Source organism: Rhamphochromis sp. 'chilingali' (assembly GCF_963969265.1).
Source record: "Rhamphochromis sp. 'chilingali' genome assembly, chromosome: 21".
Taxonomy (NCBI): domain Eukaryota; kingdom Metazoa; phylum Chordata; class Actinopteri; order Cichliformes; family Cichlidae; genus Rhamphochromis; species Rhamphochromis sp. 'chilingali'.
In genome coordinates, this window is record NC_137949.1 from 18,537,960 (window position 1) to 18,550,832 (window position 12,873).

At 39.7% G+C, this 12,873-nt stretch overlaps 1 protein-coding gene across 3 annotated transcripts; it reads left to right on the top strand.

The window, feature by feature from the left end:
- The first annotated feature begins 409 nt into the window (after window positions 1–409).
- tc2n (tandem C2 domains, nuclear) lies at window positions 410–12,183 on the top strand. Of its 3 annotated transcripts, XM_080871316.1 has the most exons (12): window positions 410–506; window positions 1,428–1,502; window positions 1,590–1,751; window positions 2,583–2,753; window positions 3,157–3,236; window positions 5,033–5,090; window positions 5,646–5,746; window positions 6,291–6,407; window positions 6,504–6,695; window positions 10,275–10,389; window positions 10,495–10,691; window positions 10,876–12,183. In XM_080871316.1, the coding sequence occupies exons 2-12, from the start codon at window positions 1,436–1,438 to the stop codon at window positions 10,984–10,986; spliced, it is 1,371 nt and encodes a 456-aa protein (XP_080727442.1). In that variant the 5' UTR covers window positions 410–506; window positions 1,428–1,435; the 3' UTR covers window positions 10,987–12,183. The 3 variants fall into 3 exon arrangements, with proteins under 3 accessions (XP_080727442.1, XP_080727441.1, XP_080727443.1); XM_080871315.1 differs by having other exon boundaries at window positions 10,275–10,691; XM_080871317.1 differs by lacking the exon at window positions 1,590–1,751 and having other exon boundaries at window positions 10,275–10,691.
- The last annotated feature ends 690 nt before the right edge of the window (window positions 12,184–12,873 follow it).

A 12,873-nucleotide genomic window follows, 5' to 3' on the forward strand; every position in this document is an offset into this window, starting at 1 on the left:
TACATTAATTAATCGGTGGGTAATATGTCAAGTATAGGCGACTTAGAAGGAAAACAGTAGCTTGAGAAAGTTATGACGTGTTTTCTTTCAATTTCTTATTTGCGTCATTGTTATCTCAGCAAGGAGCCGTAAATCTGTCAGTAAGCGCCGATCCCGGGAGATGGCCAAGTTCCTGCTGGGATGATGCACACAATGCAAACATATCGACCGAGGATGAAAAGAAACAAATGACAGTGAGCACACAGCGATAAGTGAAAAACAAAAAGGTAATAATAGAAAGCGCTGTGATCACAGCTGTTCGGGGAAGGAAGCGCGCGCCACTGTCAGTCCGGGAATGACAGAGGAGAGAAGCGTGGGCGGGAGTAAGAGAGGGAGGGATCCAGACCTGTAACGAAAGTCAGCCTTAAACCTGAGCTCGGTGGCATTTCTCTCCCGCCTGCCGGTGAGTGTGAACCTCAGGCCTGGGTGGTCGAAGCGGATCCTCTTTAAATGAAAACAAGGCGTCGGTAAGTTTATTTTTTATAAACTTTTTTTGTATCTGTGTTTTGTTTGGTAAGTTAAAGTGATGTTTGATGATATGCTATTTTTAGCGTGCGCCATAGGGAAATTCCTCCATCCACTGGCAGCCCAACTGGTTTATTAAATAACTAGTTATTAAGTTTTAAGCGGTGAGTTAATCAATAATCCCGGTTAATCAAAGCCCCCTGAAGAAAGTCATGGCAGTGAATGTAGTTGTTTGTTTCTGGGGACTAGAATAGTTGTAGAAGTGGTGTGGAATGACTGAACTTTCTTATGTTTATGTGTCTTATGATTTTTTTTATGTGCTCCTAATTTGAGCATATAACAGATAACATATATTTTTTAATGTATCCGATTTATAAAGTGTGGTCACACCATAGCAACAGGTACTTATACCACATTTAAGCACTGTCAAAAAATGACATGTTACCAAATTAAATTTGGGGGTGATATGAGGGGACCTTGAGATCTCAGATCATATCAAAGAGTGGAATTCAACAGATATAAAATAGCCTACCACACTGTGGCAACTGCAGAGCAGGTAAACAAGTTCAGCACATTTTGGGGACTTTCCTAAAATTTATTAGACTTGTGCAAGCGGACTATTTGTTTTAAAGGTGGTGACTGCGGCTCAGGAAGCAGAGCAGGTCATCCACTTATTGGAAGGTCACTGGTTTAATCCTGGGTACCTTGAGTCTGCATGCTTGCATGAATGTCAGAGTAACTCAGTGACTGAGGCTTACAGATCAAAGTGCTTTGAGTGTTCAGTTAGATTAGAAGTAGCAAACCCAGGTCATTTTGGCATGTTCCATGAATAATTTTTGGCTTTTCATTGTTATCCACCTTGTTACTGTTTACCATGCAATCTGCAACTTCCACTTACTATTTCAACATTTAAATATTTCCAGATTCAGCCATGGAGTGCATCAAAAACTGCTGCAAGAACTTCATGAAGAAGAACGAGCAGGAGCGGGAGACCCAAGGTAAGCTGCCGTCCTGCACAGATGTGTATCAGACAGGTTTCAACAGACCTACTTGTGTCTCACTGAATAATATCTTCTGTTTTAAAGTGATTGCACTGAAGATGCCCCCTAACACAGCAGCAGCCCCAGGACCAAATTTATCTGAAGATTACTTACTTTCCAAGATGCCCCCAGACGGCAGAGAGGTTCCGTTTGTTGTGCCGACCTATGTCCAACCAAGCTACCCTAATTTACAGGCTGAGCCACAGAGTACGTACTTGTATCAGTTAGTACATTTTAAGTCTTAAGGTGTGTATATGATTTAAAGAATCAAACAGTGGTGATCCAAATTAGTTATAGCGTGTGAGAGGATAGTGATGACTTATAGGATGGGCTGGTAAATAATGATACTTCCAGTAATGAGACTGAACTGTTGGTTTCGGTTCTGCTTCATATCAATATTTAAATATGTGCAGTCTGCCTTAAGAGTTATCCTAAAAGCAAAACATATAAATTAACAGACAAATTATAAAATAAAAACTGCTGTTTGTACCTGTTTTATTTGACTGGCTGTACTAGAATGTGAGTTAACAAAAATGACTTTTGCTGGTGATTGTTTGCCAAATCTGGCTCATTTGGGCTGAATTCCTTCTAAATGAAGCCGAATTTCTGCTCAACTCAGCCCACGTCTACACTCAGATTCCAGGGAATATCACAACAAAACGTATGACTACGCTGACTTGGAAGTTTACACCTGGGGTATGATCAACTAGTGCAGGATCCTACTGCCAAAAGTGGAAACATTTACTTTTAATTTTAATTCACTCTTAAATTCAACAAGAAGCCCCACAAGACAGATAAGTGAAAGTTACATAACATGCCTCAACTCAGGGTTAGTTTGACGCAAAGGCTACGGCAAACAAACAGAATCTAAGCTGCAGTAAATCTATCTCAGGGGTTAAGATATTATCGGCTCTCTTCAATGCACTGAAGTGAAGGCACTTTGTTTCTTGATGAATAGCTATTCATACTTGTTAGAGATGCAGAGAACAATAATGTGCTTGAAGCATGATAACAACCAGCTGCGCTGTTTGCTTGCAGGTTCAGCCCGGTGCACATATGCAGCAAGGAAGGCAGAGCTGGTCAGCACCACTCCCTTCATCTACTACCCTGAGTCCTTCTTCCATCAGGGTCACATGGCAGAGCACATCTCCCCCGGCTCGAGCCGCCGAGACACAATGAAGAAGAGAAGCTTTGGTCCACAAAGCCCAGGTACCAAATACCAGAAAAAGTGGTATTTTGTTGTTTAATATGAAACACAACAGACTGAATACCTGTCCGAGGTGTACCCCATACCCACCTCTCGCCTAATGGCAGCTGGGACAGGCTCCAATTCCAACATGATCCTAAATTGGATAAATGGAAGAAAACGGATGGATGAAAGGAATATGAAACAAGAATTTGGGCATGATTTAACTAAAATTGTGGTAAACATATTAAATAATGACAAAATTGGACATAGACACATGTTTCATCTTAGTACTGAGCAGTTTATTCAGTAGTTTACTGAGCTCTACTTGAACTCATCAACAGATTGCTGCAGAGTGAAGCATGAAAACCAGAATTATCTCAGGATTGAAACAGCTTCAAAACATCTTTTTATCTTTTTTCCCAGGTTGGAATATGAAGTTAGGTGGCCAGGAGCGACTGAGCAGCTCCATGTTTGATTTGTCCAACCCCCAGGGTCACATGCAGGTGAGACCGTCCTCTATCTAATCTGTATTCACACAGAATTCTCACCTTGTCTCAACCTAGACTAAATATAGTTTTTATAGTTTCCACTGTCCTCAGCAGCATAGTGGAGAATTGCAAACAAGGCTCAGAAGCTGGTATTTTGATTTAAGCAGCAAAGAGTGTAATGTGTACTGTGTAATGCAGCTACCTCTATATTTACCATACAGACATGAGATTGGTATGACTCCTGTCCCATAACACTTGGTAGAAAAAAGAAGTGAGAATAAGTGTTCTGAGATTAGTTAAGCCAAGTAGTAGTTATCAACTGATCTGACAATGAAATAAAGATGAAATCTTCTTTAGATGATGTTTACAGTCGCGTTTAGTTATGTAACTGTGTAATTTATTTAGGTAGTAGACTTCATTTAAAGCATTCAGTTACCTTCAGTCTCAACTAATAATCTATGGCTAAGATAAGCCTATAATTTTGTTTTAAAATTACGACGATGAATTTGAAAGTCGTGATTCATTTTTGGGCTTATTCTTCCACTTTAGTAGCTATGATAAAATCTACTTCCACATGTGATTCAGCTCCAGCTGTTTTGATTGAACATACCTGTTGATTGCCTTTGATAAAGTGGCCATTTATCAGTAATGCCAATTTAAAAAAAGACCAGGTTGGGTTGGATTTCTTTGTTCAATAAAGGATGTGGTGTGACACACCTGTCATCAGCTCCTTGTTACTTTACATAAATAGTTGACTGTCTCTTACAATCAATCTAGTCACTCCCTAAACCTAAATAAACATTACAAAACCTCATTCAGAGCCCACGGTGTGAAAAATGTCAGAGCAGTTTCTTCCTGGGAACTAACACAGATACATTTCTGTGCATTTCTTTTGGCTTGATGGCTCACTACGGCATCCATTGCATGCACAACTGCAGTTAAATTAGCATAGCTGTTTAGTTTGACACCATCATGAGCAAACAAAAGTTTTATAGGCAGAAAATCCAGAGGATACTGCAGGGCAATCACAGGGGAGCTACACACCACATCATACTATGTTTTTTCTCCATTTTACTCTAAATGGCACCACAATTTATAAAATGAACAACATTCTTTGTAAAGGAAAACTTAAACTGATGAGCCAAAATATGAACTTTTTAGAAGGTTTGAGCCCCTTTATGTGTGGTTTAAAACAAACACAGGATTTTATAAAAAGAACATCAAACAAGTCAAACATGGTGGCGGTAGTGTAATGCTTTGCTGCTTCAGGACCTGCTAAAGTTCATGTGGGTTATGTAATAGCACAATGATCTGAAAGTAAGTGCAGCAAGTCCACCTACGAATGTTAAAAAACACACACAAAAAAAGCAAAAAAAAAAAAAAGGACTGACCTTGTCAAAATCTCAACTAAAATCAGATTGAGATGCTTTAGCCTGACCTTAAATGGGTCGTTCACACTCAAAAACTCCTCCACTTTGGCCTCTTTAAAGCAATTCAGGAAAGCAGAACGAGCCAAAATTCCTACACAATGATGCGAATGACTCATTTTGAATTATGACAAACACTTGGTTGCAGTTCTTGGTGCAAGGGTGGAACAACCAGTTATTGTTTTAGAAGCAATTACATTTCCACACAGGGCCAGGTAGGTTTGGATAGCTTTTTACCCCTAATAACTGAAATTGTATTCTTAAAATTTCTTTAATGATAAGTGTGACACATTTGCTAAGAAAAAAAGGGGGTGTGGGATCAAGAAGGGGGAAACTGCAGAAAGTCTGGTCTCACACGTGTCGTCTGTTCTGTTTTCCTTGCAGCGGTTTGAGTCCCTCAGCAGTGCATCCTCCAAGATGAGCTCCATGACAAGCAGCCTGGGTAAACATCATACAAACAAACCTTTTTGTTCTAGCAGTTTCCCAATGTAAAAAGAAAAAGTGACTTTCAACCTTAGTTCCTGATATATAATGTTTCTGGCTTTTTCATACAGCCAAGCAAATCATTTTTGGGACAAAGGCACAGTTTTTGAAATTAAACAATCAAGATGTGACTGAAGTGGAGACTTTTAAGGGGTTTAATCAAAATGTAGCATTTACTGTTTAGGAATTTTCAGAGGTTCAAAAGTAGCTGGAAAAACAATTATAATCCCAAATATAAGGATTGTTTTTAATATCACAATTAAAATAATTGCTTGAAATTTAGAACTCATGGACATCACCAATTTCTGTGTTTCCTCCCTTGAGATGCTCCTCTCACCCTTTAGTGCAGCAATCTTGAGTTACTGTGTGTTTGTAAATCTTTCTGCCTTGAGTTTTGAGTTTAACAATTGAAAAGCATCATCTTTAAAATCTTTAAAACATCATATTATACAGTACATAAACTCGTATTTAAATGCTAACGCCACATCCTGCTGTCTGTTTCCAAATGTTGCAGAGTCTGTCACCTTGTCTGGGGATGAGCGCGAGTTGGGGAAGGTGTGTGTCCGGCTGAACTATCAGGAGGCTCTGGAGCAGGTGTGGATCACCCTGGTTCAGGTAAGGTTACATGCAGTATGGAGGAGGGGGATTCAGGGACAAAAAGCCCTATTGTGGTCACTGGTAGCATTTCTCAATGGACCCTCTGTGCGTCCAGAATACAGCTCTCCTTTAGCTCCTCTCAATGCTCTATTAACTCCGGCTCAGACACTCAGAAGGAAAAGTTCCTCTAAGGGAACTGAACTGTCCTGACTGACGTTACAATAGTTCCAACATCGTCTAAGGAAGTGTATGTTTATTCAGAAATCAAAACCCTACACTAAATAAACTTCTACTGCAGATATGTACTCTAACTCCACAAGGTGTACTCTTCTGCCAGCTTTGATTTGGGATTTGTTGTTGGTTTGGGTTTGTTTTTTTATCCTAAGGTCACATTAGTGGCACTTGATCTTGCCACTAATGTCTGGCCTGATGACTTTCTTAGAACAAAACCTGAACTGTTTTTTTTTTTTTTTTTTTTCATCTTTTGTTCCAAGTAGAGCGCCGTGGATAAAACCTTTGTTGTTCTACACACAGACTGAACCACATCTTCTTTTTTTAACAGTGCTCAGACCTCAACCTTCATCCGGATGGAGGGGAGCAGCAAATGATTGGTTTCAAATCAATCATTACCACCCCCAAACCCATACAGTTCAAGAGCTCAGTTAGAGAGTACTGTCAGGTATTGATGCTGTTTATATTTATTAAGTTTTTATAGGCCCTTAAACCGCTATTGCAGAACTGCCTAATCTCTACTTTAACCTTTCTTTGCTTTCAGGATGTGTCCTTCATGGAGACCTTTGTGTTTGCGCTGCATCTCCAGCTGTTGCGCTGCAGTGCCCTGGTGCTGCGACTGCAGACACACAACCCCAAAAAACGTACGGTGGCAGAGTGTGTCCTTTCCCTGCGACACCTCGGTTCTCAGGAGACGGAGCACTGGCTTGAACTCAACCCTCCGTCTAAATCTTCGGTAGGAGTTCACTACATTGTTCATTAGGTGGGCCTGTAGCGCTGAAGCTTGGTTTACAGAGTCTGTTTGCTGTTTCCATGATGCTTTCCATCACTGATGTGTTAAATAGTAATACAGGACAATGAAAGACGTATACAGAGAGAAAAAGTTGTTATTCTGTATCTATCTCTGCCAATCTTGTTGCTGTTTTAGGGCAATGTTGCATCAGTACTTTGCATGAATTCTGCAGCTGTTTTTACTTTTATGTTAGCTCTAAGTTTTAGATAAGATTGTAACTTATTTGAAAGCAAATAATAAGAAAAGTGTTAACTACCATGTATGTGATTTGTACCTGGCCACAACTTTCCAACTCCTTTGGCCAAGAGCAAAAACTCTGTGTGGGAATTCCCTGGATTTTTACTACCTATTCTTCACCATTTCCTGTGTTGGCTGCTTTCCTTTGTCACTTCTTTTTAAAAGTATAGAAAATAAGGAGAAAGTGCTATAGGTGCCTCATAAAACTGTCCCCATGATGCATGGTAGTCCACTGACACACACTATCCTCTTGGCCTGAACAGAAAAATATTAATGCTGTGGCTGAATTTGTTGCATAATCACAGGAAAAACAGAAATGGAATTCATTTTTCAGGGAATAAGGAAACAGGCTTTAACAATAAGAGAGTAAAAAGCAGAAAGCATGTCCTGGAAATGTGAGACATGGAAAGTAGGTCAGACCTTAAACCACTTTACCAGTGCAGAGTGGTTTTGTTGATAAATGGATTTATGTCTGGCCAGTGATGGTAAAATACAAACTGTCTGTATAGTTGGAAAATCAGAGGGTGACTCATCATTAGATTTCAGAGGGACAAATTGATTCACTCGGTTATTTTACCCATCTGCTGGACACAAAAGAGCAAAATTGTCCAAATCACTGTCATTCAGAGGGGGGGCTCTTAAGGCTGAAGACAGCTGAACCCAATGAAGAAAAAAAGTAGACTTATTAAGTGGGAAAACTGGTTTGCAGCATGTTTAGGAGTTCTGAGAGCCCATAGTTAGGCCCATAAGTTTTTGGACACTGAAATGTGCTTTGTAGTTTTGCCTCTGTACACCACTGCAGTGGATTTGATCTTAAACAATCAATATGTGATTGAACTGCAGATTTTTAGCTTCAGTTCAAGGGGTTTGGTAAAAGAATTGCATCATCTGTTTAGGAATTACAGCAATTTTTATATAGTCCCCTTCTGCCTACTGATCAAAAATGGACTATTAAGGAGTTTCTTGGTGAGGTAAGGTCTGTCCCTTTATTTTTCTGCAAACCAAAACCTGTCAGAGAGATAACAAGGACTTTAAGAGTGGGCAAGTCACCCATCCATCCATCCATCCATCCATCTTCATCCGCTTTATCTGGGGCCGGGTCGCGGGGGCAGCAGCCTAAGCAGAGAAGCCCAGACCTCCCTCTCCCCAGCCACCTCCTCTAGCTTATCCGGGGGAACACCAAGGCGTTCCCAGGCCTGCCGAGAGATATAATCTCTCCAGCGTGTCCTGGGTCTGCCCCGGGGCCTCCTCCCGGTGGAGTGGGCAAGTCAACAAGAAGAAATAAACTGGCCAGCAAAATAACACCAAAGGGCCTGAAAGCCTGGTTGACCTCATATCTTTATTTAAGAAAAACACATCTTCACAACATCTAACAACGCTAAGAACACACTCAAAGAAGTAGGTTTTATCATTGTTGGGTGTTCATAGCAGGCTGCAAACTACTGGATACACTCAAGAACAGGAAGGTCAGAAAACACCTAATAGAGCCAGCAAAGATCTGGGGAAAAGTCTTAGGACAGAAGAAATTTCTTACCAAGATTAACTTTTCTTTAGCATTTCATGATCCAAAGCTCCCCTACCGCCCAGAATATCTGCCAAACATGGTGGAGGCAACATGGCATGGTGATGTATGGATGTATGAAACAGGGCTACTAGAGTTTATTGATGACGTGACTGCTTATAGAGGCAGAATGGTTACGGTTAGGATGAACTGTGAAGTGTACATGGCTGTGCTCTTTGATACAACCAAATTTTGCAAAACTCATTGCACAGCACTTCATAGTACAAACAGATAATGACCTGACACATCCTGTAAAAGCACCCCAAGAAATGGGATGTTCTTCAATGGCCTAAGCAGTCCACTGACATCAGCCCAACATAGCAGTGTTTCTGTTACTGAAGACAAAACTGAAGGCAGAAAGATCCACAAATAATCAGCAGCTAAAGATGGCTCCAGTAAAAGCTTGGTGGAGCATCTTTAAGAGGAAATGCAGCCTCTGGTTAGGTCTGTGGTTTCTGCAAAGACTTCTCAACCAAGTATTTAAAACATCTCTTGTATTTCAGATTATTCAGCTTGTCCAGTTACTCTCGAGCCTGTGAAAAGTAAAATAAAAAGGCTGTAATTACAGACTAGTTACTGAAATAGTTTTGTTGAACCCCTAAAGTCAAAGCCCAAAATCTGCACTTCATCTTGACTATTGTACAGAAAACAAATGACCAAAAATACTTCACTGTCCCAAAATATCTCATTGTCAAAACTGTATTAATGTCTAAAAGTTGTTAAGAGTGTTGGTGATAATGTAAACATGCTGACATGTTCCCACCTCATCATCTATAGACTATGAGTTTCATCTTATTAGAAGACTACCCTTCAGTCAACTTCGGTAGCACCAAACACAAAGTACAGCTGCTGCTGATGTGATGTCACTTCAGGATATTTGTAGGAGATGAAGCAAAATTGCACTTCATGTAGAAGAAATCAGGTCATTAGGGTTCATACTCCAGTACTACTCCAGACCATGAAGTAAGTTTTGTTCCAGGCTGGCATTGAGGCTGGACTTGCTCTGCAAAGATGCCTGTGAAGCATGATGAGATTCAGTGCGCTGGTGTGGCACTCAGTGTTGACAATATGGTGGAGACGGCAGTGAAGGGGAAAAACCACAACACTGAGTAATGAAAGAAAAGTAACCGTGTCAATCTCTTCTTTGTTTTTAGCTGTTCAACAGGAACCTGTATGGTGTCACTGCATCAGTTTTACAGCTGTTCTTTCAAACCAAACGCCTTATGAGCAACAGTGTTTAACTTGTTTTATTTATTTTGGATTATTAAATGACTCTACATAGCCTCCTTTGACAAACAGCCTTTATATTGTTTTAATTCTTTGAAATATGTCCTGTAACAAGAAAAAGCAGTAAAAGCACCTTGTAGTCTAAAACCTTGTTGATAAGACCAAAAGCATACTCTATACTGTAACTGTAGCCACTTTACCATTATTAAAGCTCAATCTGTTGAAGCTTTCATGTTATGAGTGCAACTAAAACATGCCCTGACAACCTGCACTGACTACTTTAAAGGCAGAACAGTGGTTAAAGCTCCAAATGCGCAAGACTGGAGCTACTTTGGGTCTAATTTACTAGAAAGCAGCTAATGGATTTTTACTTAATTATAACTTATAAGGTGCAGAAATGTGATGCTCTTATTTGAGGACAGTGGCTCGCAAGAGGTTTATTATTTCTTTCTAAATGTTAGTAAATGTAAAAGCTCATTGACACCATTCTCTTACAGGTGTGCCACTCTGAGCTGCATCTTACTACGTGCTTTCAGCCGGTGAATGGACGCATCCAGGTCCAGGTCCTTGCTGCTCAAAACCTCCCAGTGTCCTCCTCACCGCTCACTCAAGGTACCTGTAAAATACACATCTGTATTTTTCAATATTTAACCCCTAAAATAAGTAGCTTTGTAGCTTTAATGGTAACTTGTCTTCTCTTGCACCTGTCCTCTGAAGCTTTTTTTGTCAAAGTGGAGATGACCCAGTTAGAGGAGGTGACCAAGAAGAAGACCCGAGTGCTCAAGGCCTCTGGAGGTCAGTGTCAGTGGGCTGAGACGTTTCACTTCCATCTGGCCACCTTAGACCACGCCTACTCACTCTCAGTGAAACTCTACAGTCGCAGCTCAGTCAGGAGGAAACAATATCTCGGACAGGTGAGTTTGTCAAGCACCAAAGATTTTACTTTTAGTTATGAGTCCCTTGGTGTATTTTATTAGCCTATTCTTTCATTACTTCTAATATAATGAATACAATTTCATCTATTTTAGCCTGAAAATCAAAATGTTTTTAAGTTATTTGCAACAAACTGAGGAGTTGCCTCCTCTGCGTCTGTGGCAGATTCAGCTGGGACTCAATAGCCCTATTCCAGAGGCTGTGGAGCAGTGGAAGGACACAATGGCTCATCCAGAGAAAGTGGTGGCAGCGTGGCACAGGCTGAGTTCTTCCTAAACCTCTTCTCTCAGCTACTGACATAGTGCTCTCGTGCTGCACATCTCGCTGTGCCTGCTTACTTTTCCAGTTGGCCAGCCACAGTCCTGTACGTTGACATAGTCAACTCTGATTGACCAGACTGTAAACTGCTGAACGTGCTCTCTGGGAAATTTCCACAGAGACAGTGCACGTATTCAGTGATCAGTTATAAATAAGGGTTTCGAACAAAATGTAGATGGTCGAAAGGTTATTTTTTGTGTGTGTGTTTACTGTAGACTAAATGAAGGATATTTCTTAAAAACAGTAGAGCATTTCCTAAATTAACAATTCAATTGCTTAGCATTTAGCTGTACTGTACATAAGCTGTTTTCTGCAAGTTGCATGACGTGGAAGTATCATGCTTTATGAGTCTGCTTCATTTTGCAAAGAAAGTTTACAAGCAGGAGAAAGGTGATAGGAAAACCATATTTACTTTAGTGGTTTCAGACTGTAAAGAAGATTCATCTAATAGTGTAAGGTTGGTGGTATTCTGTATTTTTAAAACCATAGAAAGTCTGCTATTCAGTCACTTATTAACTAAAGATCTTTTAAAATTCTTTTAAAAAAGCCAGAAATATTTAGTGTCATTTATATTTTTTAAAGCAAGCTGGCTAGCATGACGACAGCAGAATGAAATTTCATAGTTTTAGGCATAAAATGAAATATAAAATAATTATAAAACCTACAAAAATAGTATTTTTCTTCTGGTCCTGTGCAAAACTTTTGAGCCACTCATCATGTCTTTATATTTTGCTTCCATGGACTTACTTGTAATTTTAATAGGCTTTCAGACAGCCTTTCAAAGCTTTTCTTTGGACACTGGCTGCTTTTTATTCATTTTTAGTCAAGTTCTTGTACCTGACCAGTTTCAGAGGAGCTTTTATTTTATTTTATTAGGCTCTAACAATGACATATGAATAAATCAGGCACCTAACTTGAGGAATGAACAAGTGTTTTGTAGAAAAAACAATTTTAAGTTGTATCTCGCGGCACTTTACTAAATATTTTTGGAGAAACAAAATGTACTTCCTTTAAAATTCCCTAAATGTGAGCTAGAAGGTTTTCCCTTACCATAATTGAACTTCACAGGGTGTCATGTTACTGGAGAAAACAGCGGCTTCTGTGTCAAACATTAGCTCTGTGCTTCTGATTTTTTTTATATATTGAATGTAAATAAAAAGTGTTGAATGTAAAAGTTTAGTGTAATAAAAAGTTCATATTGTTTGAAAATGTGAAGTGTGTTGATTGAAAAAACAGGTTTAAATACAAGTGGCACATATAAAAAAAACAGACTGGATTACAGCATGTACTGCACATTACACTCGTTACACACACTCTGCAGTACTTATGAGACAAGTCAACAACCATAAACCACTGTGCTACTATTGTCACTTTTTATTGAAGAAGCCTATGATTGAGAGATTGTCAAAGCAAACAGTAAGATAGTTATCCACAGTGTCCTCCCGGACAGGGACATCCTGTTTTTTTCCCCCGATTTCACTGTTATTGGAAAGTAATTTAATGCCACTGCTGTATATGGCCAATTTTATCCTTATCTCTAGAGTGACTACAGAAAGGAACAATTGTCGTTGGTGGAAAAAGGACAACAATTTCCTGTGGCACTGAAATTTTACTCCAAGCAAATGTGCCCAAAAAGAAAGAAAAATAAACAAGTATGTGAATTTCTTTGAATTATTTAATAGCAAGAAATGCTAATTTGCATATGAAATAATCAGTAGCATTTTTGGCATGTGAATTGGTGCCATTTATCATCCCAAAGGGAACTCCTTTCTCTGTTTCAGAAAGCATGAGCTTGACCAGCGATGTGTTCTGTGTAACCAGCTGTGGTCACGCAAACACACACCC